This window comes from Leucoraja erinacea, chromosome 31 (assembly GCF_028641065.1).
Source record: "Leucoraja erinacea ecotype New England chromosome 31, Leri_hhj_1, whole genome shotgun sequence".
NCBI classification, from domain to species: domain Eukaryota; kingdom Metazoa; phylum Chordata; class Chondrichthyes; order Rajiformes; family Rajidae; genus Leucoraja; species Leucoraja erinaceus.
Genome location: NC_073407.1, coordinates 15,732,732 through 15,758,420, shown reverse-complemented (window position 1 = coordinate 15,758,420; position 25,689 = coordinate 15,732,732). Strand labels below are relative to the sequence as shown.

Sequence of the window (25,689 nt, the reverse complement as noted above, 5' to 3'; positions counted from 1 at the left end):
ATACTATACACGAGTACATTCGTGACATACACAAGCACAACAGGTAGTGAAATGAGAAAAAAATATCAGAGTGCAGAGTTTACTGCCAGAGTTACAGAGAAAAATTCCAATGTACGTGATGAGGTAGGTTGGAAGATCGGGACTACACCCTGTAGAAGGGCCGTTCGGTAGTCTGATAACAGCAGGGAAGAAGCTGTTCCTGAATGTGGTGGTACATGCTTTAAAGTTTCTAGATCTTCTGCCCAACAGGAGAGGGGGAAAGAGGGAATGACTGGGGTGGAATAGATTATGTTGGCTGATTTCCTGGTCTATATGATGGATTGGGCAACATCTACGACTCTCTGCAATTTCCTGCAGTCTTGGGCAGAGCTGTTCCCAAACCAGGCTGTGATGCTGTCCAATAGTGCGTGTACAACAGAAGGAACGCATCCTATCGGGTTTATACAGAAAGAATGAATAGTGAAAGAAGTTTCCACAACGAGTGATGTAGCGTGCACCGTGACTTTTTTGGCAGGGACTGCTGAATAGTGGGAGTCAGACACCAGGAAGGAATGGTGCCATGGATCATTCAGGCTCTTGGGGATGAGAGAGTCTCTCTATAGCTCATCCCAAAAATGAGCAAATGACAAAAACAGCTTTATTCCTTTTAGTCGAGACACAAGACACTGCAGACTCTGCAGTCTGGAGCAACAAGCAATCCTCTCTCCTGATGAAGGGTCTCAACCCATAATGACGACTGTTCCTGTCCACCCACTGAATCTCCTCGACCCACTGAGTTAATCCTGCAGAATGTTTGTTATTCCTGACAATGTTGCGTTAAGGGCCAGTTTGGTGATTCCTTTTCATGAAAGCAATCCACATACAAGAGAAAATTGAGAAAGTCGAGATCTATCTTTGGTGTTATTGCACTCTCATGACTGTTCCTCTGGACTGAGCGGTTACTGCAACACTGGAGATCCTCTTCACAATAGAACCGATTGTAATGATGTGTTGTCTTTCCGCTGACTGGCTAGCACGCAACAAAAGCTTTTCACTGTACCTCGGAACACGTGACAATAAACTAAACTCAAAAAACAAAGAAATATTTCTCCAGCCACGATCATTAACAATCAAATTAGGTGGTCAGCTAACTCACTGCTAACCATGGGGCCTTGGTTCAATTGCTGTCAACATAGAAAGACAGACGTTGCTGTCAACATTAGAAACATAGACAGAGAAACATAGAAAATAGGTGCAGGACTAGGTCATACAGCCCTTCGAGCCAGTAGCTCCATTCAATATGATCATGGCTGATTTTTCCCCACATCCCTTGATTCCATTAGCCCTAAGAGCTAAATCTAACTCTCTCTTGAAAACATCCGGTGGATTGGCCTCCACTGCCTGCTGTGGCAGAGAACTCCACAGATTCACAACTCTCTGAGTGAAAAGGTTTTTTTCTCATCTCAGTCCTAAATGGCCTACCCCTTATTCTTAAACTGTGACCCCAAGATCCAAGATCCTCTCTTATACTAAATTCCAGTGAATACAAGCCCAGACGACCCATTCTTTCATCAAAAATGGTTACACTTCCCTTCCACTGCACTGCTTGTGTTCCACAGAGCATCCTTAATCAAACTCCAGATTCTAGTGGACAGTTTGTGCAACCAAGTTACTCTAAGGCAACCTGCCAACAACACAAGAGATCCCAATACCATGTCCTTTAAGTTATAGATAAGCCACTGTACAATATTAAATCAACAAATGGATCAACCAATACTTTTGTAGATTTCCCTTCAGATTTCTGACTGGGAAGGACAATGAATGCACATGGAAGTAACCACACACCAAGCAACTGAGGATAATTTTGCGTTTCACCAACGTGTACATATTTACCTTTATCTCAGCAATGGTATCTGTGCTATGAACACATATCCCCCAACTATAATCATTTATAACACACCATTCTGTAAATCTATCAATGAGATATTGTGCTCTGTGCCATGGTTGGGAACTATCCAATTAGTCCAAAAAAAGTGCTGGAGGGACTCAGCGGGCCAGGCAGCGTCTGTGAAGGCAAATGGATAGACAACATTTTGGTTCAAGACCCTTCTTGTGGCTGGTATTGGGGATATTGGGGAGATCAAATGAGATGGTGGTTGGGTACGGATCAATGCACTGACATTTTTGAATTACGCTGCCAAAAGCAGTGACGAGGTGAAAATTAGGAGGGGGGGGGGTGGGGAATGTGGGGAGGGGAGTGAGTTTGAGGGACGTTAAGGGTGGAACCAGTGGTGAGGGAAAAGTTGCCATTGCCAATGAAATTCAAACTATCACCAGGTATGGACCATAGACAGGTGCAGGAGTAGTACATTCGGCCCTTTGAGCCAGCACTGCCATTCAATGTGATCAATGGAACAATGGAACCCTGTGGTCACATCCAGCTGGGTGGTTTAGTTTAGTTTAGAGATACAGCGTGGAAACAGGACCTTCGACCCACCAAGCCCGCACCGACATTCTATCCTACTCATGAGGACAATTTACAGAAGCCAATTCGCCTACAAACTTCCATGTATTTGGGTGGTGATGGTGGTGTGGTTGTAGATGGTTTCTAGGCAATGTCATAGGCTGCAGAGACTTTGGAAGGATGAGGAGGGATAGTTTACTCTGCTCACAATCACACAAGATACCTTCAGCTGCACTGATCGGAATTATCTCATCTGTGGAACACCCTCAGTGAAGGGACTCATACAAGGAGCGGTGTGAGAGGACAGGACGGGGGAGGGGGAGGAGATGGAGACCAAAATAGGCTGATCAACTTTGGAGAGGAAAGGGCTCGAAATATGGCTCAAAGGTCACTCTCTTGAGGGAAGCTGCCAGCAGAGTGGAGTGGCAATAATCATTAACAGTATCAATGAACACTAAGGGCAGGATGGAAATCAACGTGGATGGGGATGGGACGGGAGACAGGGAGAAATGTCATTGACGGCATAAGATTTTCAGATGGAGATCAGAGAGAAACAAGTAAAGGCGTGAAGGTACACAAAAATGCTGGAGAAACTCAGCGGGTGCAGCAGCATCTATGGAGCGAAGGAAATAGGCAAAGCCTATTTCCTTCGCTCCATAGATACTGCTGCACCCGCTGAGTTTCTCCAGCATTTTTGTGTACCTTCGATTTTCCAGAATCTGCAGTTCCTTCTTGAACAAGTAAAGATGTGAATTTGGTATTAGGGTTCTCTCAGCTTCTAACGCTGGTGCTGACTGGAAATCTCAGATAAGCACCAGCCCAGAACTACAACATAAAAACAACAGACACTGTTCCTGCTCATTATCAGGAGACCAGACTGCTGAAGCAAATTTGTTTGATTGCTCCCTCCCCCAGCCCCACCTCAGTTCAATCCTGTCATGACTTCAGCTGAAAGAAAATTCATGATACCAAGAAGTAATCGGCTTAACAATACCATGAGAATACAATGTTTACAGGAGCCTTAGCCCACCAACAGGAAGAATTAAACAATCCACTGAGAGACTACCCAGCAAGATATTGGAATCCAACTGATTTTTGTTTTTTTGCTATTGCAAATAAAAGTTGCAAACTTTTTGCTGCTGGGAAACAGGTCTAGTTTTAAATCTGTCTGCAATGAAACCAGTGATTGCTTGCACTCTGCCTCGAAACAGGAGGATCGGAGGGAGCTGATGAGACAAGGAGCAATTGCGCCAACCTCATCCTAGAGCACGGCACTCCAGCGGAACATCACCCTCCCCCGCACAGCCTTGCCCCCCATGCTCTCTGCCATCCTCCTCACAATCACTCATTCATCCACGCACTCATATTCATCTCTCTCCCTCATGCACCCACTTTCCCCACACACACACTCTCCCAATCTCCCTTTACCCACTTCATGGCCCAACTTTCCCTCCTCCCTCCACCCATCACCCACCCCTTCCCTCTCTCCTTTCTCTCCGTTACCCTTCCCCTCTCCATCCTCAATCCTTCTCTCACCCATCACTCCACCATCCCCATTGCCCTCATCGGCCTCCCCTCGATCCACATCCATCCCTTCTGCAAGCTCTCTCACCTCCATCCCTCTCTCCGCCACACTCCCTTCCTCCCTCCCTCCCTCCTTCCTTCCTCTCCATCCCTCCACCTCTTCATCCCCATCTCCATCACTCTCTCCATCCTTCTTCCCTCCCTCCTTCCTCTCCATCCCTCCACCTCTTCATCCCCATCTCCATCACTCTCTCCATCCTCCCTTCCTCCCTCCTTCCTTTCTCTCCATCCCTCCATCCGTCCTCCTCTTCATCCCCATCTCCATCACTCTCTCCATCCTTCCTTCCTCTCCATAAACCAGCATCTGCACTTCCTCCCTCACTCCTTCCCCCTCTCCATTCTCCCCTTCCATCACCGTCCCTCACCTGGGTCGTGGAAGGGAACCAGGACGAAGTTGCCCCCAGGGGTGGCAGTCCTGGCCAAGGTGCTGCGGAGGATGGCGGCAGCTCCCTGGGTCACCTGCCGCAGGTCATCGTACATGGAGCCGGTCACATCGAAGACGAAGGCGAGGGTGGAGGCGGCGGGCTCAGCGGCCAGCGGCGGGAGAGAGCAGAGGAGGGCCAGCGGCCAGAGAGCCAGAGCCATGAGGGGACAAACAGACAGACAGACAGACAGACACACAGTGTCCCGGGGCAGAGGGGACAGACACACAGACAGACAGACAGACAAACTCCCCCAAACTTCACTATGCCGCGCGGTCCTAACGCTCGCTGCCCCTGCAATCAATCAGCTGCTGAACAACAGCCAGGCTGGATGGACAGGGAAGGTTCAAACGCGGACTGAAACCAGAGGCAAAGACGCACACGGAGGGAATGGGATGAAAGTAAAACCACGGGAATGTTGGAAAACCGCAGGAAAGGGAAAAAAAAAACGATGGGATGGCGGATGATTGGGGGCGGGGGAAAGGAAACGTCTTTGCAACGGGGAATTGTAGAATTCAACCATGTCCCTCTTACTAGGATTCATATTATCAGAGGTTACACAAAAAAAGCTGGAGAAACTCAGCGGGTGCAGCAGCATCTATGGAGCGAAGGAAATAGGCAACGTTTCGGCACGAAACGTTGCCTATTTCCTTCGCTCCATAGATGCTGCTGCACCCGCTGAGTTTCTCCAGCTTTTTTGTGTAACCTTCGATTCTCCAGCATCTGCAGTTCCCTCTTAAACACTTCATATTATCAGAGGTTTGGCTGGAGTAAGAATAAGTGTAGAGCCATTCGGCCCATCAGGGGATTTCTGCACTCAACGAAAAGCTTCATTGAATTGAACCACTTTTTACAATCTTTGCCCCACATCATTTTAGAGTCACAAGTGTTTAATTGTCATATGTATCGACAGGGGAACAATGACATTCATATTTGCTGCAGCGTTGAACGGGTCGTTAATGCAATAACTCACAGATAATATCATAATCGACAATACAATAAAGTGACCAGAATAATGCATAATCGAAGTCCGTAGTTCAACCATAAAACACGGTCTTTTGATGTCGGTAGTTGACCTGGTGTAATGTTGTACCGTGTTTCACGAGTCTGATCATTGCTGGGAAGAAGCTGTCCTGAACTTGGAAGTCACGTTTTCAGGCTCTTCCTGAAATGATACCATTGCTAGGGTGATGTGGGTCTTTGATGATATTGGCTGCTTTAATAGACAATAAACAACTTTGGTAAGAGTTTTGCAATATTGTGGCTACTGGTATTACAGTTATTAATTAATTGTATTATTTGATGATGCATTAACTGTGTTATTGCATTAATGGGTGTGTTAAACTTCAACACGTTGGAATTTTGTTGTTCTGTTGGTACATTTGACAATTAAACAATCTTGACTGTTGACTTGTGAGAAACTCACACTCAGAACTGGATGAGTAGAGTTTCCACCAATGCTGCAACAACTGAAGCCAATGACTTGCTTCATTGTGTGCCCAAGGTCACTGACTCCATTCTAGCAACCGATGAATCAGATGGTTTCTAGTCTTGGTGTCACAGTTGCCTAAGATGTGTCTCAAACACCCTGCTTTCATCTCTTCAACATAGTCCCACTCCACCTGTTTCAGCTGCTCATTCATTTTACCACTGAACATGTCGTGCTGAACTCCCTCATTAAGCTTGACATCATCCAATTTAGACGGTCAACTTGTATCATGTCCAACTCACTCACCACCACTGTGCTTGTGATTTACACAAGCTCTCGATTCTTTGATCACCTTCATTGTAAAAAGTTTCATAATTGCTTGCTGATCTCAGTGCTTTTTCCCTCTCCTGTCAATGTGATCTCCCCCTGGCCCTGGGACCCAGAGATGTGCCAGTTTCACCAGTTCTGAACCACAGTTCATCCTTGAGTTTAGCTGGTGCTTCCGTCTGCGCAAGGCTATCAGCTACCCTGCCCCTCAGTCCTAACTCCTCATAGCCTACTTGCCTCCTGATGACGCTCCTGCATCTGCAGTTCTTTGTGAATAAATAAAAGTTGCTGTTTGTCTTACTCAGTTTGATATATCAGGGAGTACGTTACTGGAGAATCTTTGCCATGAATTTGTTAGCGGAAGGAGCGCTGTGTGCAGATCAGGTCACCCTGCTATACGAAGGATGTCATTAATTGGAAAGTGTGCAGAAAAGATTCACTAAGATGTTAGGCACACAAAGATGAAGAAGGGTCTCGACCCGAAACGTCACCCATTTCTTCTTTCCAGAGATGCTGCCTGTCCCAGTGATGTTTCGGGTCGAGACCCTTCTTCAAACTTTCTCACTGCTCCCTCTCTGTGTCTTCGTTCACTAGGATGTTACCTGGGCTTGTAGACTTGAGTTACAGAGAGAGGTTGGATAGGCTGGGACTTTTTCCTTGGAGTGTAGGAGCTGAGAGATGACCTTATTAAGGTGCACAAGATGATGAGGGGCATGGATAAAGCAAATGCTCACAGTGTTTTTCCCAGGGTAGATGATTCTGAAACTAGAGTGTATAAGTTTAAGGTGAAGGGGAGAGACATAAAACATAGAAAAATAGGTGCAGGAGTAGGCCATTCAGCCTTGTGTGAGACTTTGTCAAAGGCTTTTTGAAAGTCCAGATACACCACATCCACTGGCTCTCCCTTATCCATTCTACTTGTTTTGTCCTCAAGAAATTTCCAGAAGATTAGTCAAGCATGATTTCCCCTTCATAAATCCATGCTGGCTTTGACTGATCCTGTCACTGCTTTCCAAATACGCTGCTATAACATCTTTAATAATCAACTCTAGCATCTTCCCCACCACCGATGTAAGGCTAACTGGTCTATAATTCCCTGTTTTCTCTTCTCTCCATCCATTCTTAAAACGTGGAGTTACATTGGATCAATTCCTGTGTACTGGAGTGAAGCCAGAGTCGAATGAACATTGGAAATGTATCACCAATGCATCCACAATTTCTCGGGCCACCTCCTTGAGTACTCTGGGATGCAGAACATCAGGCCCTGGGGATTTATCTGCCTTCAGTCCCAACAGTTTATCTAACACCATTTTCTGATTAATGTGGATTCCCTTCAGTTCCTCCCTCCCACTAGATCCTCGGTCTCCTAGTATTTCTGGGAGATTGTTTGTGTCTTCCTTAGTGAAGACAGGACCAAAGTACTTGTTTAACTGTTCTTCCATTTCCTTGTTTCCCCATTATAAATGAATCTGTCTCTGATTGTAAGGGACCTACATTCTTCTTCGCTAATCTTTTCCTTTTTACATATCTAAAGCTTTTAGAGTCAGTTTTTATATTCCCCACAAGCTTTCTTTCATGCTGTTCTTTCCCCTCTCTTAATTAACCCCTTTGTCCTCCTCTGTTGTTCTAAATGTTTCCCAGTCCTCCAGTTTGCTGCTTCCTCTGGCCAATTTATATGCCTCTTCCTTGGATTTAACCCTATCCTCAATTTCCCTTGTTAGCCACAGATGAGCCAACTTCCCAGTTTTATTTTTTTCGCTGGACAGGGATGAACAATTTTCAGAGTTCACCCATGCAGTCTTTAAATCTTTGCCATTACATCTCCATTGTCAACCCTTATCATTTAATGTATCATTTTCCCATCTATCCTATCCAATTCCATCTCATACCTTCAGTCTTCTTTCTTCATCAACCGTGTCACTCTCCATCCTAATGCAGAATTCCACCATATTATGATCACTGTTGCCCAAGGGGCTTTGCACAACAAGATCGCTCTCATCCATCCTCATTACACAATACCCAGTCTAGGATGGCCTGCCCTCTAGTCGGCTCCTCTACATTTTGGTTTAAAAGCCCATCCCGTATACATTCCAAGAAATCCTTCTCCTCAGCACTGTTACCAATTTGGTTGGCCCAATCTATATGTAGATTAAAGTCACCCATGATAACCGCTGTACCTTTGCTCCATGCATCCCTAATTTCCTGCTTGATCCCCAACCTCCCTACTGCTTTGGGTGGTCTGTATACAACTCCAACAACCGTTTTCTGCCCTTGGCTATTCCGCAGTTTCACCCATACCGATTCTACAGCATCCATGCTAATGTTTCTCCTTACTATTGCATTAATCTCCTCTTTAACCAGCAATGCCACCCCACCTCCTCTTCTTTTCTGTCTATCCTTCCTGAATATTGAATACCCCTGCATGTTTAGCTCCCAGCCTTGGTCACCCTGGAGCCATGTCTCCGTAATTCCAACTATATCATTATTCCTTAACTACTAACTGCACATTCAATTCATCCACCTTATTACGAATGCTCCTCGCATTAAAGCACAAAGCTTTCATGTTTGTTTTTCTTATCTCCCTTCTACCGTTTGCTTCTGTCCTCCTTTTATCTCCCTCTGTCCTTGCATTGGTTCCCATTCCCCTGCCCTGTTAGTTTAAACGTGACCTTTCCTACACTCTTTTTCCCGTTAACTGCACACATACGCTTCCATGTTGTTGACTCCATCCCCCCCACTGTTTATTTTAACCCCACCCGTGTAGCACTGGCAAACCTGCCTGCTATAGAGATTTAAGAGGGACCTCAGGATCAACCTTTTCACTTAGAGGGTCGTCCGTGTTCAGAAGGAGCTGTCAGAGGAAGCTATAGAAACGAATACAATTCCAATATTTAAGTAATTTTGGACAGATATATCGACAGGAAGGGTTTAGAGAGCTAGTGGCCAAATGGGACAAGCCCAGTTCGCAAACTCATTTGATATGGACAAGGTGAGCCAAAGGGTTTGTTTCCACGCTGTACAACTCTACAACTTTAAGGATGTCTTTCTCAGGGACATGGGTTTACTTTGCAAGGAGCTGTCCACCAATGAATGTTGCAGACTGCTACATCCCTTGGTCATGGGCCTCATGCTGATGAACACACCCATGGCTTGTTGTGTCTGCTCTGAAGGCTCCATAGACTAATGCCATCATGCCATTACACATTGAAAACCAATGTTAAAACAAAAACCCTGGCACCATTTGCTGAAGGAATCCATGTAAAGGAAGATTGATGCTATGCTGATGTAATTGGAATGAAAAGCTTGTCCTGGGATGGCAGAAATGAATTCTGGGGAATAAAGTCTCACAGAGGCGTGAGATTCCGGGGGTTCGCCACAGTAGATGATGATTATTGCAACAATACAACATTATAAAATTTATGGGGCACTCGTGAAATGTTGCCATTTACTTGTACACCCCTTCCTGCCCCAGAGGCACTTATCTGGCTGAAAGGCCGGTGAAAAAATGATCCATTGCTGCAGGGCTCTCATGTTAAGTCTCAATTCACCGATGTAGGCTTTGCTCAGGTTTCAGTCTGAGCACGAGGTACCCCTTCACCTCAGCCCAGTGCGGGCTGGATTAATTGTCAGAGAGCAACTTTGACATTTTAAATTAGGAGAATGATGATGTTAGATTCTTACTGTCTGAGAAGATGAATCATGTTTATGTCCCAGAACTAGGGAGCAATATTATACTATAATACTATAACAGATTAAAATAGTCCTTGCAGAATGTAATTTGGGAGAGACTTCCATCTTCATTTAATGCTATCTGGAATATGTTAACTATTTAACATTGTTAGAGGACATGAAGAATGATAGAAATAATTAATTCTCTCTGCTTGCACTGATAATCATAGACCATACTAGCCTCTGGGGGAATCCCAGAGTAAAATTCTCCTTTGCTTTGTTCATTCCATGGGATGAAGGACACACAAGATACAAGATACAAGATAAATGTATCTTGTATCTTGTATCAAGTCAGACATAACCCTATCTCCGGGAATCCTTGTTAGCCAGGTTGTATTATCTATTGTCACTGAGAGGAACAGTTCAGACATTAACTCTTTTACGACTATCCTGGAGGCTGTGGGACAAACCGGTCGGGGGGAAGGCAAAGGCAAAGGCAGGTGTTAGGGTCTGTGGAATTGCTCAGAGACCTCGTTAACATCTTGAGCCAGGACAGAGAAGACAAATGTCCAGTTCTCTGCCAGTAACCGCAGGTGAAGCTGTGCCTCGGGTTACATTCAGCCCCTCTGCTGTGCTGCAGCCCAGTGCAAGCTGGAGGATGAGATTCAAGCCACTTCCACTTCTCAGCAAATCCACTCCTTGTACATTCTGATACTTCTCATTGACATTGGTTGTTTGGAGCAACCCTTCGAACTCTTACTCGTTTCACTCCGAACGTCTAACATTCGTATAACAAGACACAAGGAACTGCAGATGCTAGAATTTTGAACAAAACGCAAAGTGCTGGAGGAACTCAGCCGGCCAGGCAGCGTCCGTGGAGGGAATGGACAGACGACATTTTGGACCCGAAGCATCCCCACTTGAAATGTCATCTGTTCATTCCCCTCCTCAGATGCTACCCAACCTGTAAAGTTCCTCCAGCACAGAGTTCCACAAGTTAACATGCCCCTCTTTCAAAACGTTAATTATTTCATTTCCAATTTTGGTTTCTTTCTGCATTTACCTCATTTGTTGTATTCTCTCATTCCCTTCCCTGCTTTGTGGGCTTGATCTTTATGTTGCCTGGAATCAAGGGACAGCCCTGTGCTGGGTCAGGTCAATGCCACAGCCAATGGGAGGGGTACCAGCCCTCCTCCTTTCTCTGGGGCAACTGATGACAACTCTGGATAATGTGCCAGTCTCTCCAGTTCCCAACATGTAACTGAGCTGCTTCCATACCCTTAAGATCAGCTCAGAGCCCACAATGTCTGTGCCAAAAACAATGCCTAGTGAAATTATTCACGTCTACCTGCACATGGTCCATGTCTCTCCATTCCTTGAATATATCCATGTATCGATCTAGAAGCATCTTAAACACCATCACCCTAGGCAACAAGCTGCCAGAAGAGGTAGTTGAGGCTGGGACTATCCCATCATTTAAGAAACAGTTAGACAGGTACATGGAGAGGACAGGTTTGGAGGGATATGGACCAAGCTCAGGCATGTGGGAATAGTGTAGCTGGGACATTGTTGTCCGGTGTGAGCAAGTTGGGCCGAAGGGCTTGTTTCCACACTGTATCACTCTATGACTCCAGTTCAGCACCAAGGGACTGCTAATTGTCAGATGAGCTGACGTAATGAACAGTTGGCGGCTCCTACTGCAGAAGATGCTTTGAACCGCAGCAGAAACCATTATTCAATCTTGGCAGACTTCTACAAATCAGTTTGGGATATTATGAAAATATGATTAAATAAAATTATTTCCATCCCAAAGCACGGTCGAGAATTTCTACAGCAGATGAGCTCAGGCAGAAATCGAGTACAGGCAGAGTCACAGGGGTGGAAATAAACAGACTGAGCGATATTGGCTGGGATTTAAGCTCATCTCTGTATCAGACATGATGTTAGTGCTGCAGTCTGCTATAGCCTCATTGCTCAGGAGAGGAACTTTGTAAGGAGCCTACAACTGTGGCCCAATATTTAGCAATTACATTTTGCATTAATAGATGTTGAGAAAACACTAAACTTGGAATATCACTTGGAATGGAAGTGATCACATAGGTGTTACTGAGGTGGAACTGGTAGATCTGGAATACATACAAAAATGGTGCTTTTTTTTTGGATGTGTGGCACAGGGGTGAACAATGTCTGAGGACCAAGGATGCAACTCTGGAGACACCAGAAGTACCAGTGCAGGAATGGGAAGGGAAGTTATTGCAGGTTTTATACAACCCCAATGCTGGCAATACTAGTGGAAAACTCAAACTTTAGAAGAAAGTTTCGTGAAGCTTTCAAACCCAAAGGATGCTGAGAATGGAGGATAAGCCAGCACAGCTGGTCAAAGAAGTGATAGCATCAATTAACTCAAAAGGCTAGCGGATGTTTCTGGAGAGGGAAGGGCTGGGATAAATGAGATGGGGAAGAGAGAAATGTACTAACAATAAAGTGATGCACATGGTATGTTCTTACCCATTCTCAAAAAATTGCTCGCAGCAAGTTAAACTGAGTTTTACTACGGCGCGGATTTCTGTCAAATGTAACATCCTGAACATAATGTAATAAAACTCGACTCTTTCTGGATTCTCTAGTTACAGATTATGTATTTTATGGATTTGTGGAGTATTCACTGTTTTAGCTGCAAAAAATGTTTAAGTGCAAAGAAAACTTTTTAAAGATGGTAATCATCTTCTAAACAGCGAATAAAACTTCCGTCAGCTGAAATAATATTAAACACAGTTTGACTCGACCTCCAATATCAAGTTAACCACAGTCAAAAAATGCATCAATGTAGAGATAAAAATCGCCAAACAGAAGGATATTATATATTTAAGAAAGATTCCCAATGGCTTCAATTTTGTGCAAACTCTGATGTCATTCGTATGTAAACAGGGTCCCTTTGTCAGGGCACTTACTTTGGTGACTTTGGAGTTCAGCTTTCAGGTTTGGACCCGTTTTTTTGTGACTGTATGTGCTGTTTTAGTGTACCGGCACCTATCGAACCTTCTAAACTCGATTGATGTACAGCAGTCCATTGAGTGAGCTTTTTTTTTTTAATGTGTAACGGCATCATTTTGTCCACAAAGTGAAGAATATACATCTTCTAGATGCGCTGGGACGCATCCTCAGTGATGTGACCTGGGGTCATCGGGTGTTTTGGGTCTCACAACATCAGATACCCTTGCCCATGTGACCCAGCTGGGGTTGATCAGGCCCCAACCTGCGTCCCAGCAGCAACCGCCCACGGATCAGACATCTCAATAACCACTCTGCAGGGTTTGGGAGACTAGTGCGTGGAGGGACTGGGCTCTGTGGGATGAGTCCTGGCCGGGCTCCTCCAGCGTCTCACCAGGTTCAAGGCCTGCGCACTGCACCTCCTTCTCCTTCTCCGAGCTGCACTGGTTTTTTTTCACCAAAGCTTTAATAAATTCTAGCGCCTGATGATTCTGGCAAACCGAAACTGAATATTACAGAGGAGGTTATTGAGGAGCGAGTGCCACATGATAACAAGCTGATGAAATACCCAGAACAGACTAAAGTAATGGCAGCAACAGATTGGATTTGTCACATTGCCCATGGATGTTCCACCTACAACTATTTTTCACATGGTCAAGTTGCTGCATTCTGTTCTGTGACACATTGGCTAAAGGCCTGGCTAGTTCTGTAGTATAAGACATCAGCATTACAGCTGGGATGTTGTGGACCCAGCGCCTTTGTTGTTTTCAACATCTTGATAGCATGAAGAGTAATTGAATTGTCTGAAGATAGCTTTTTCTGATGATAGCAGCAGCAGACTCAGCAATTGTTTCTTTTTTCCACATGGGAGGGAAAGACCAAACCGTTGACTCTGGGAGCAACAAGTATCATTTAAGGCTAGTTGTAATTAGTTCTTTGGGTTAGAAAGCTTTTTGGTCAAATCACCAGACAAGCCAAATAAACAATGCTTTCTGCATGTAGCATAAATTGCTTTGTACAACAATATGTACAGCCTAAATCATTCAAGATTAAAAGACTGCATGATCTTCTAAACTGAAATTACCTTTCCTTCAACTGACGACTAAACTCCCAACCCAAAAGCATTCATGCCCCAGATTGCAAGGATTCAGGCTTTTCGTCAGTGGTGCAGATACACAACATTTTGGTTCCAATGCTGCAATGTTAGTGTGAAATAAAAGGCAAATTGATAAAAGTGCTGGGCACGCCTGTAAAATCTATACTAGATTAACCCTCCCCTTTACACATTGATAAGACATAATCTTGTTGGGTCTGCATCTAAAACAATCTCCAGAATTTCTCTGCAATTCATACCGTAACAGACTAAGTCCCATTCATTCATCAGATCCATGTTCATTGATTTGTATTTGCTGAAAGTCCATTATCATCTGGATTTAAAATTCAAATCCTTTCATTGTGTGGTCCCTCCCTAACATTAAAACACATTAAAAATTAAAAACGTCAAAATACTTAAGATCACGCCTTCAAGATTTTATTGACCTTATTTGCTCAAATATTGCTGTATAATCAGTGCTTCACATATCACATGCAATACATTGCTCACATAAGTTCAGATATTTAACATGAAGACAAACTGGGACATGCGGTCAAACCAGACAATTGCAACTGCGCAAAATAAATGGAGGTGCATTTCGACTCTGGCACCAGACTGTGTGTGTGTGTGTGTGTGTGTGTGTGTGTGTGTGTGTGTGTGGGCGCGCGGGAGGGAATGTGTGGGTGTGTGCGTGTGTGTGTGTGTGTGTGTGTGTGTGTGCGCGCGCGCGCATTGGCTCATGAAATGATCAGAAAGTAGCAAAGAGTGTAGAGTTCAGTAGAGGTTTTTCCAATGGCTGCTCTTCAAAGGAACATTAACACTAATTGTAACACAAGTTAGGTTGCACTTTTCCTGAAGATATGAATTCTTAAATGTTTACACAGGCACCTGCAGTCCTCAGTAACTTTACCCAAGAGATCAGTGGACTGATCAAATCTAGACCAGTATGAACTAGACGTTGATGGATCTCTACTGCAGTGTCTCGTGATCTCAGTAAATCAAGCATAGTCCAGGAATTAAACCAGTGAGCTTGTCTGAACTGTTTAGTACTGTACTAGAAAATACTTTTACCCAATGAGCTGTTGGGGAAGCTAGATGTAAACACTTATTGAAATAACAAACACTCAGCAGGTCAGGCAACAATTCTGGAAAGAGAAACAAATGTTTCATTTCGATGCCCTCTTCATCAGAAGTGGAAAGTGAGAGGGTAGAGGAGGAATGCATTGGAGAAAGGGCGAGACCAAGCTTGTTGAGATGACTCTGCAGTCTCTGGGACAATCCAATTGAAAGATTGATGAGGGAAGTTGGAAAGAGAGAAAACAAACACAGGGACATGTAGAAGTTATGAAATGGAGGCGAAACCTGTTTCGGGAGGTGTGAAATCATTGGAATTCCTAACAGATCAAACAGTGCCTGCAGAGAGAAAGAAATCAAGGATATTTGCAGATGTTCTGTTCGGTTCACAGCAAGCGATCTGAAACTGATGTATCCTAATGACTGTGGTCAGAAGATGAGGTGCCATTCCTCAGGCTTCGGGGAACATTGCATAAAGTCCCATACAAATACTACCCCATCCCAACTAGGTTCAACACAAGCTCAAGAATCCACATCGAATCCTGCCTCTGGGAAGCTGACAAACTTCAGGTCTCAATATCAAAATTAACAGTTTGAGATAACGGTTTGAGATTTCCTGCTGGCATCAGTTCCGGCCAGATCTGCTGCAAGATTATTCATCTGCAGTATTAGCTCCATTTTCTCTCCACATTCACTGCCCGGTCTGCTCTTTCACAGCTCACTGCCCATTTTCTTTCCACCACGTTTTTGATGCATTTATCCTTATACATACCATATTCAGCTAACCATGAACAGTAATGTCAGTATGAATGTAGGATAAACAATCATGCTCAGCTCCGTACAAATCAGCCCAAATTACACCGCAATAAATGTTAAACTCAGTGCTATAAAAGACCAGATAATATGACGAGTTAATGCTTTAAGGTCATCAGATTAAAAAAACTATACAAATATCTTAAGCCCATGACATTACTGGCAATACAAAAACCTGAACAGGAAAAAGATGACAAAGTTAACCATTTGCCAAACATTTAGTACCAACTAAGGGATGCATTGTTGCTTGATCAACCTGCAGTGTCACAAATCTATCAATGTTCAGGGCTAGGCTCCTCGAGTTAATTTTCTACTGTACAGTGCATAAGAGTTCAACATTTCAAATCAAGTTATGCCAGATTCTCAAACATTTAAAGACCCCTTGTCGGGTCACACCAAATACATACACCAGTAAAATAATAGCTAATTTGCAGCCATTTTGTTGCTGATGCTGTTGGCAGTGTACATGAAGAATGATGATGATAAAATTAAATATGACAAGAGTACAAACAAGCTGTCATGAAGGAAGGAAAGAATGCCACACAGCAAACCCCAACACATTTATCCTGAATTGGTGTTCAATACCTGCCTGTTGCTCAGAAGTCAGTGCCCCACACAATAAACAGTGGAAAGGCATGAAAATCACAAGTAACTCATTTAATGATTTTTCATATCAGCTGTTCTGTAGAGGGATTTGCTAAATAATCCTATGTTTTTGCTTCTGCCAGATTCCAGAGCCTTCAGGTGAAATGAGCACAGCACATATTGTGTACTGGTTTGAAATACACTCAACATATCAGTGAGGTTTATGTTTCCATAAAATGTGTTCTGTTAAATCCAAACGATTTTGTTCATTTCTGGAGTAAAATAAATTGAACATAGCAGGTAGTGCAAAAGAAAACTGTCAGGTGTATAATGTCCTGAAATTTCTATGTAACATGCTTTCCCACGTTCTATAATTGATTTGCGATGTAGAATCTAGCACTGGTGGGCAATATGAAGTTCAATGGCTGGTTTCCATGCACGTGACATGCCTCTGCATAGAAACCACCAGTGACTTTCAATCAGTATGCATCGCACAACTGATTCTGCTACTGTAACGCAGGAGCAGGCAAATGTGCTGAAGAAAAAGAGAAAGACCACCTGGGCATGCACAAATTAAAGAGAGGGCATTACTTTTGCTGGGGAGTCTGTTGCTGAAGTATGGCAAACAGAATTTCCTCGGATAGACTAAATGCCACAGACCAAAAATCCCCATCTACACTAATCCTACCAGCCAACACAGCCACTTATCACTAAACCTTTCTTATACATGTACCCGTCCAAAAGACTTTTAAATGTTGTTATAGCACCTGCCTCAATTACTTCCTCTGGCAATTTGTTCCATGTACCCACCAGTGAAATATAAACCTCTATAAAATCAGTCCTCAACCTCCTGTGCTCCAAACTCAACCTCTCCCCAAAGCTCAGGCCTTCAAGTCTTGGCAACATCCTCGCAAATCTTCTACTTTCCAGCTTAACAACTTCCTTCGTATAGCAGGATGACCAAAACTTAACAGTTCAGTGGCCTCAGCAATGTGTTATAGAACTGTAACATAACATCTTCACTTCTATACTCAATGCCATGAATGATGAAAGCATTGGACGCTCTCTTGGACCCACAATACCTCTACTCTGATCAAGAAGGCTCACCAGCGTCTCTTCTTCCTGAGGAGACTGAAGAATATCCATCTGTCTCCTCAGATCCTGGTGAACTTCTACCGCTGCACCATCAAGAGCATCCTTACCCTTACAGTATGGTATGGCAACTGCTCTGTCTCCGACCGGAAGGCAATGCAGAGGGTGGTGAAAATTGCCCAACGCATCACCGGTTCCTCGCTCCCCTCCATCGAGTCTGTCCAAAGCAAGCGTTGTCTGCGGAGGGCGCTCAGCATCGCCAAGGACTGTTCTCACCCCAACCATAGACTGTTTACCCTCCTACCATCCGGGAGGCGCTACAGGTCTCTCTGTTGCCGAACCAGCAGGTCGAGGAACAGCATCTTCCCGGCGGCTGTCACTCTACTCAACAACGTACCTCAGTGACTGCCAATCATTAACCCCCACGGACACTTATTATTATTTATTCAAATAATTTGCTATGTCGCTCTTCCAGGGAGATGCTAAATGCATTTTGTTGTCTCTGTACTGTACACTGACAATGACAATTAAAATTGAAACTGATCTGAATCTGAAATGTACCAAAGTCCTCTTGATCACCCTGTGACACCACTTTCAAGGAACTCCATACATGCACTCCTAGATCCTTCTGCTCTACAACTCTCCCCACAGTCTTGCCATTCACTGTGAAACATTCACTGAGCACTTGCTATTTAATTCCCTTTGGATAAACTATACTTTTGTACTAAATGGCATAAAACAAGCATTTTATGTGGCAATTTGTATCGCCTTGTTATTGTTCTATTCATTCATCCTGTCTGAGTCAAGAATTCACTGCCTTCCATTGGGCACGTTGCATATTCGGAGATGGATGCTGTAGCTCTTTCTAGTCAAAGTCCTGAACAGCCATGACATCAGGAGAAGCCAAGATGAAAAACAAGATGAAAAACTGATGAAAAAAGAGAGTCAGTATGCATCAGCGCAAAGAGGAATATGGTTTGCACTTTCTGTGGATAGAATGCGTGTTGCAGTTTACAGAGTTCAACCTATTATTTAAAGCTGGGCAACTGAAGAACACGGCAACACAAGGAACTGCAGATGTTAGAATTATGAACAAAACAAAATGCTGGAGTGGGTCAGGCAGTGTCTGTGGAGAGAAATGGACAGATAACAATTTGGCTGGAGACCCACGCTGTCAATAATCTGTGTGAAGAAGAGTCCCAACCCAAAAAGCTGTCTGTCCATTCCCTCAAGATGCTGCCTAACCCGCTGAGTTCCTCCAGCAGTTTAGCAATTGATAAATACAATCATTTTAGCATGATGTGGGCATAGGTAGCATTGGGAATGCTAGTAATAGAAAACTAGAAATACACTGGGTTAGGGCATACATTTTTTTGAGCTCAAGATCAAACAGCACTTCAACAATGTGGTCATTTCTACCCAAAGTGGAAGAAAAGAAAATGGAATCGGGACAAAGGCGAGGGGTGTTGGAGTATTTTAAACTCATCTAATGTCAACAATCTGAGAAGAGAAAGGCTGATGAATAGGGAGAGAAGGCAGGAAGTAGAGCTGGCTTGGTTTGAAACAGCAGCCCAGCTCTATCAAATATTAACTGTCTTGCTTGACACTTCCTGTATCGTGCGTTTTCATTCAGTATTGGTATTTCTGGAATTTTATTCCCCCGAACAATTTCTAGTGCTTGAACCTGAAGACCCCAATTGCAACATAATCTTTCACAATCTATTAAATAATGTTCTCCTTCCCTTTTGGATTTGCAAGCCAGTATCATGCTCCTGGACTGTGTTGTGTGCCGAGTTTGGACATACATCTGAACTTCACCCCACCTCTGACAAAGATAGACACAAAACACTGGAATAACTCAGCAGGTCAGTCAGCATCTCTGGAGAAAAGGAATCGGTGACATTTCGGGTCAAGACCCTTCTTCAGACCAGAAACTGAAACGTCGCCAATTCCTTTTCTCCCGAGAAGCTGTCGGACCCACTGAGTTACTCCAGCTTTTTGTGTCTACCTTAGGTTTAAACCAGCATCTGCAATTCTTTCCTACACATAAAATGAAACTTGATTCAGAAGACAGTATTTTATGAGATACATCCACAATATTTCCAACACACTTTTTGTAGCTCCATCCCTAGTATAGTATAAACATTGAATTAAAATAATTAAGCTTCTATGACAAAAAGAAAAAACAAAATTCTTGAGTTCAAACTTTTAAGATGCGTCTATCACACGTGCCTTTCTATGCCATTTCCAATGCATTTGAAAGTAATTTAGCAAAAGTGAAGAGTTTTTATTAAAAAAGGAACTTGCCAATAAAGACTCGGTTATTTCCAGGTGTCAATATTTAAGTACCTTTGACAATTACATCAAGTTCTTCCTGAAACAACGAGCTATCATTGAAAGTACCAGTAACACTCTGACCATTGTGACAGAAGGTGCAAAAGAGCACCACTTTGACTGCAGTTTAATATTCACCAATACCACCAATTCACCAATACGAAGCCAATTTTTTTTTTCCTTTCCCAATTCCGATGAAGGGTTTTAATGCTGTTTACTTTCCACAGAAGCTGCCCGATATGCTACAATTTAGCAATGAGAGAGTGACAGTGAAGAAATGGGCTTCAGGGTTTTGCATGGGGATAAAGTTGTATCGATGGGGGACACAAATGGAGGAGGGGTCTAAAATGCTGGGTTAACCAAGCACATTCTGCTTGGCCAGGTTGAGATTCTGAACAGCAGCATAGTTGAGATCTTTTTAACATCAATGGGTGGAGCATGAAAAAAGTGGCAAGTCCTCAGACTCAATAGTTGGGTCGAGTTTTAGCTTTTTGCCTGAACAGATCACAACTATCTATGTCCAAATACAGCAGCAGAAGAGGCCATTTTCACATAAAGAAATATTAACTTCAAATACTGGAAGCATTCCAAATAGAAGTAATGTTTAAAAAAAAATAAAAGTAGAAAGGGTCAACCTCTGTATGTCTTTCCCATTGAGGATGGAACTATTGATGCAGCCTGTTTGATCAAACTTTTTCCCCCCTTCCTTGGAAGGGAGGGGGGTCGTGAAGCAGTGTTGAACACTTTTGAAAAGCCCATCCTTGACTTTCCCAACTGATGAGCAATGTGCCCTGGAGGTGAGACTGCTGGATGCATTCACAGAAGAACCACATCGCTTTCAAAAATTATGGAGTGTATAAACCATCTACAAATGGGAAGCTGGGTCAAGGAAAGAGCGTTCACGTCACGGCCATGTTTCCAACAATCTTTCCACCACTACGCACAAGGGACCATTGTATGCTGATGTCGAGAAGTATGTTCAGCTCTGGCTGGACAATTTCTAATCTTGTGATATTGGCCTCGATAAGAAGAAGTAGGAGAGTAGCCTTTCCTCTTTCTAAATTTTGCTGGTGTTTACCCAGAACAAAAAGTACCAAGAAGGGAGATGACTGCTGGCCGGCACTGAGTGAATCATTTTGTTTTGCTGAAGTCAAGCTGATAATGCTCCAATGTTTCCTGCTCTTTATAGCGTGCCATCATTTAAACAAGATATTTATGTCATCCAAAAATATAGCCTCATCTAAACAAACTACAATCAAGCCAAAAAGACTAGCGGGATTGATAGATTCCTTAATAATTTTTGACTGAAAATGGCTTATTTTGTTCAACGTGCAACCAAACATGCTCTGCGTACACGGACTGATAAATATGCTTAGCAGTTGCACGTAATAGTAGAACGCTATGAACACTCAGATAAAAAGGTGGGAATACGAAAAACAAAGCAAGCACAGAGGCAAAGAAATGGAGCACGAGGAAAAAATACGTGTGATTTGGTAGAGGAAAGAGAAAGAGAATGACAGAGAAAAGGACAACACATCTGTCACAATTCTATACAACTTCTGAAATGTTTCCACTGGACGTTCCAAAAACAATTGTGCAAGAAATTTGGATAACTGTATAATGGGATTTATCCAGACTGTTGGAATTTGCAATGTGTTAAGTGAGCAATGTGCACTACAGCATACATCAAGCTTACAGAATTAAGCAAAACATTTTAAATATATTGAAGGTACACTTTCCATTGTAACTTACAAAATACATCACCGTGCAGAAATTATCAATTCTATCTTTTAATTTAAAACAATTAAATATAATAAAAATGTTAAAAGGATTTAGTAATCCAAAAACAAATAGGGGTTGCATTAAACGGATCAATTCATCGAGTAAATAGCAGAGTTCTGACTCGATTCCACAAACTATAACAACAAAGATCGGTGTACATTAAATTCATCCCAATCATGCCCATATGCAATACAAACAAAATATAGTTTTCATATATTCGTCTTGGTTAATATTTTCTTATAAACCACATATGTTTATGCCAGGGAACAAAATTTATTTCGCATCCACACCATTGTCATTAAATGGGGAGAGAAAGGTTTTTTTTTTTTTTTTTTTTGTTTTTTTAAGTACAAAAAAAACTGATGTGCAATATGCAAAACTATTAGATGGTCCAGGGTTAAAGTAGCTATGGATGTGAATAAGAGATTACATGGCTTTTATAAGTAGTGTGGTGAAAACATCATTCAATATACTAAACCGATAGGAATTCTAATATGAATTCTCGAACATGATGAAATGAAGTTTCAACATGGAATTCAAATCAGGTGATGGGATTCTCCATTTACAGCAATGATTATGTTGTGCGGTATTAATATGAACCATTGAAACCCCTGATTTCAGACTATTTATCACTTGATCAGAGGAATATAAAATAATGCACTGCTGAGATCTAAAACTACATGATAGGTAAAGCGACAGGTGAGCGTGTATTGCATGAGCTCAAGATCAAACAACCGCTTTGTTTGATCCTTGTGAACAAAGGCAGATTTCTTGTCAAGTTATACTTATCAACTCTATAATACATTCCAATCTGCCCATTCTTATTTCACAGTCTCTGACAGAACAACGAATGTACAAAGTAATGGAATTTGGAAAATATTTGCAATAAATGCTTGGAGTTTGGGCCAGTTACAGTACAACGTACAGTCATAGAACCTACACGTCTGATAAATGTAAGCATGATTCTAAAAAATTGTTTGCTTTTCTGTAAAATAAATGATACAACCAGAGTACATTGCAATCCCACAACTAAAAGAGTATACATGATAAACATTTCCACAAAGCACAAAACACTCACAAAACCCTCACTTTGTTGCTAATATTTTCGGACAATAAAGACCAGCAATTTCTTTTGATCACGATTTGAGGCAGTCAGGTCAGCCAAACGTAACATTCACAACTAGAGCATTTCAATTGTCAAATATTGTACAAAAAAAAAGGCAAAGATTCATGCTCCATTTGATCACGTCTTCCCAAAAAAACTGAGGCATTTGACTACTGCTGAATTCAAGTTTGAAAAAAACATTTTGGGTTCTTAAGCTGAGATTGGCAAATGGAGACAAGCAAAAGAGCTCAGCTTGCACATACTCGTGCACTCCTGTTCACATCTGGGTGAAGGTGAGTGGCTGCTGGACCATCGAGCTTCTGCACAGAACCGTTCAAATGGCATCAAAATGGTTCAGTCCTTGGTCATCTGGAAAGGATGCAACAGTCAAGAGGATACCACAACAAATGCCAGTTATTTACATAAACAATTGGGGACATCTTTTAATTAAAAAAAAGAGAAATAGCATTGAAAGTCCTCTCAGCCCACTGACTATCAATCACCTGTTCACACTAGTTCTATGTCATCCGACTTTCTCATCCACTCCCTACACAATGGTGGCATTTAGAGGCAAATTAACTACAAATCCGCATGTACTTGGGATAAAAGAGCCTTAAATCGGTAGTGGGGAAAAGGCTCGAGTCGATGATTAAAGATGTTATAGCATCGCATTTGGAAAGCAGTGACAGGATCGGTCAAAGTCAGCATGGATTTATGAAAGGGAAATCATGACTAATCTTCTGGATTTTTTTTAGGATGTAACAAGTAGAATGGATATGGAGAGCCAGTGGATATGGTGCATCTGGACTTTTAAAAAGCCTTTGACAAGGTCCCACACAAGAGATTAGTGTGTCAAATTAGATTATTGGTTTTGGGGGTAGGATACTGACATGGATAGAGTACTGGTTGGCAGACCGGAAGCAATTAGTGGGTCGTTTTCAGAATGGCAGGCAGTGACTAGTGGGGTGCCGCAAAGCTCGGTGCTGGGACCCCAGTTATTTACAATATATATTAACGATTTAGACGAGGAAATTAAATGTGACATCTCCAAGTTTGTGGATTACAAAGCTGGATGGCAGAGCGAGCTGTGAGGAGAATGCCATGAGGCCTCAGGGTGACATGGATAGGTTGGGTGAGTGGGCAGATGCAGTATAACGTGGATAAATGTGAAGTTATCCACTTTGATGGCAAAAACAGGGAGGCAGATTATTATCGGAATGGTGTCAGATTAAGAAAAGGGGAGGTGCAACAAGACCTAGGTGCACTTGTACATCAGTCACTGAAAGTAAGCATGCAGGTACAGCAGGCGGTGAAGAAAGCTAATGGCATGTTGACCTTCATTGCGAGGATTTGAGTTTAGGAGCACGGAGGTCCTACTGCAGTTGTACAGGGCCCTGCTGAGACCACACCTGGAGTATTGTGTGTAATTTTGGTCTCCCAATTTGAGGAAGGACATTGGTGCTATTGAAGTAGTGCAACGTAGGTTCACTAGGTTAATTCCCGGGATGGCAGGTCTGACCTATGATGAAAGAATGGGTCGACTGGGCTCGTATTCACTGGAATTTAGAAGGATGAGAGGAGATCACATAGAAACATATATAATTCTTAAAGGATTGGACAGGCTACATGCAGGAAAAATATTCCTGATGTTGGGAGAGTCCAAAACCAGGGGTCACTGTTTGAGAATAAGGAGAAGGCCATTTGGGACTGAGATAAGGAAAAACCTTTTCACCCAGAGAGTTGTGAATCTGTGGAATTCTCTGCCGAAGAAGACAGTGGAGGCCAAATCACTGGATGTTTTCACGAGGGAGTTAGATTTAACTCTTAGGGCTAAAGGAATCAAGGGATAAGGGGGGAAAAGCAGGAACGGGGTACTGATTTTATATGATCAGCCATGATCATGTTGAACGGCGGTGCTGGCTCGAAGGGCCAAACCTATTTTTCTATGTTCTATGTTCCTATGAAACCAGAGCACCTGGAGGAAACCCACAAGGTCAGAGGGATGGCATGCAAACAACAGCACCCGAGGTCAGGATCGAACCCGGGTCTCTATAAGGTAGCAACTCTACCACTGTGCTGCCCACTTAGTAATTTTTTTCAAAGTGTGCAACCTCTAATTGTTTCCTTATCTCTAGATCAATTACTAGTTTGCATTCATAAAATTGATCTTGTCCAAGGTTATTGTAAGCTTTGAATTAAGCAAGTTGGAAGGGGCAAAAAAATAATAATTAAAAATCTGCTGTTTCTGGCTGTCATCAAGTGACCCCTGCTGGTAAGTATGCATGTATGGATATCCAAGAACTGGAACAGATTAAAGAAGTCAATGTGTGTGTGTGTGTGTGTGTGTGTGTGTGTGTGTGTGTGTGTGTGTGTGTGTGTGTGTGTGTGTGTGTGTGTGTGTGTGTGTGGGTGTGTGTGGGGGGGTGTGTGCGCGCGATCACATGTACTGCGAAACGGGCGCTGTGTGCGTGTGTGGTGTGTGTGTGCGTGCCGTGGTGTGCGCGCGTGTGTGTGGTGTGCGTGTGTGGGGTGCGTGTGTGGTGTGCGCGTGTGTGGGGGAGTGTGCGGGGGATTGTGTGAGGGAGTGTGTTGGGGAGTGTGCGCTGGCGTGTGTTTAGTTGATTGCGTGCGATCACATCTACTTGAAGAAACGATGCGCTAACGGGAACCAGCCCCCCTGTGATGCCGCCCCCCCCACCCCACCCCTCAATCTCTACCCCCCTCCCTCTCTAGCCGGAGCTGCGCAGCTGGGGGTTATACGCGAGTGGATAGGGCGGGGGATGGGGGTAAAGAGGAGCGAACATGAAAAACAATATTAATAAAATATCAAGGTGGGGGGGGTGTGTGTGTGTGTGTGTGTGTGTGTGTGTGTGTGTGTGTGTGTGTGTGTGTGTGTGTGTGTGTGTGTGACGCTGACGGCTGCCCCCCCCCCCCCACCTTTCGCAA

The 25,689-nt window shown here is 43.3% G+C and overlaps 2 protein-coding genes across 2 annotated transcripts in view; both read right to left on the bottom strand.

Moving 5' to 3' along the window:
* LOC129711986 (hemicentin-1-like) overlaps window positions 1-4,845 on the bottom strand; it is a 238,407-nt gene extending 233,562 nt beyond the window's left edge. The window contains exon 1 of the mRNA XM_055660084.1: window positions 4,393-4,845. Within this exon, the coding sequence (XP_055516059.1) occupies window positions 4,393-4,612 (220 nt within the window). The 5' untranslated portion in view covers window positions 4,613-4,845. The remainder of the gene's footprint in view (window positions 1-4,392) is intronic.
* A 14,739-nt stretch (window positions 4,846-19,584) lies between these two features.
* Window positions 19,585-25,689, bottom strand: part of LOC129711984 (neuronal calcium sensor 1) — a 51,989-nt gene continuing 45,884 nt past the window's right edge. The window contains exon 9 of the mRNA XM_055660083.1: window positions 19,585-23,112. The gene's annotated coding sequence lies outside the window, so the exon portion shown is untranslated. The remainder of the gene's footprint in view (window positions 23,113-25,689) is intronic.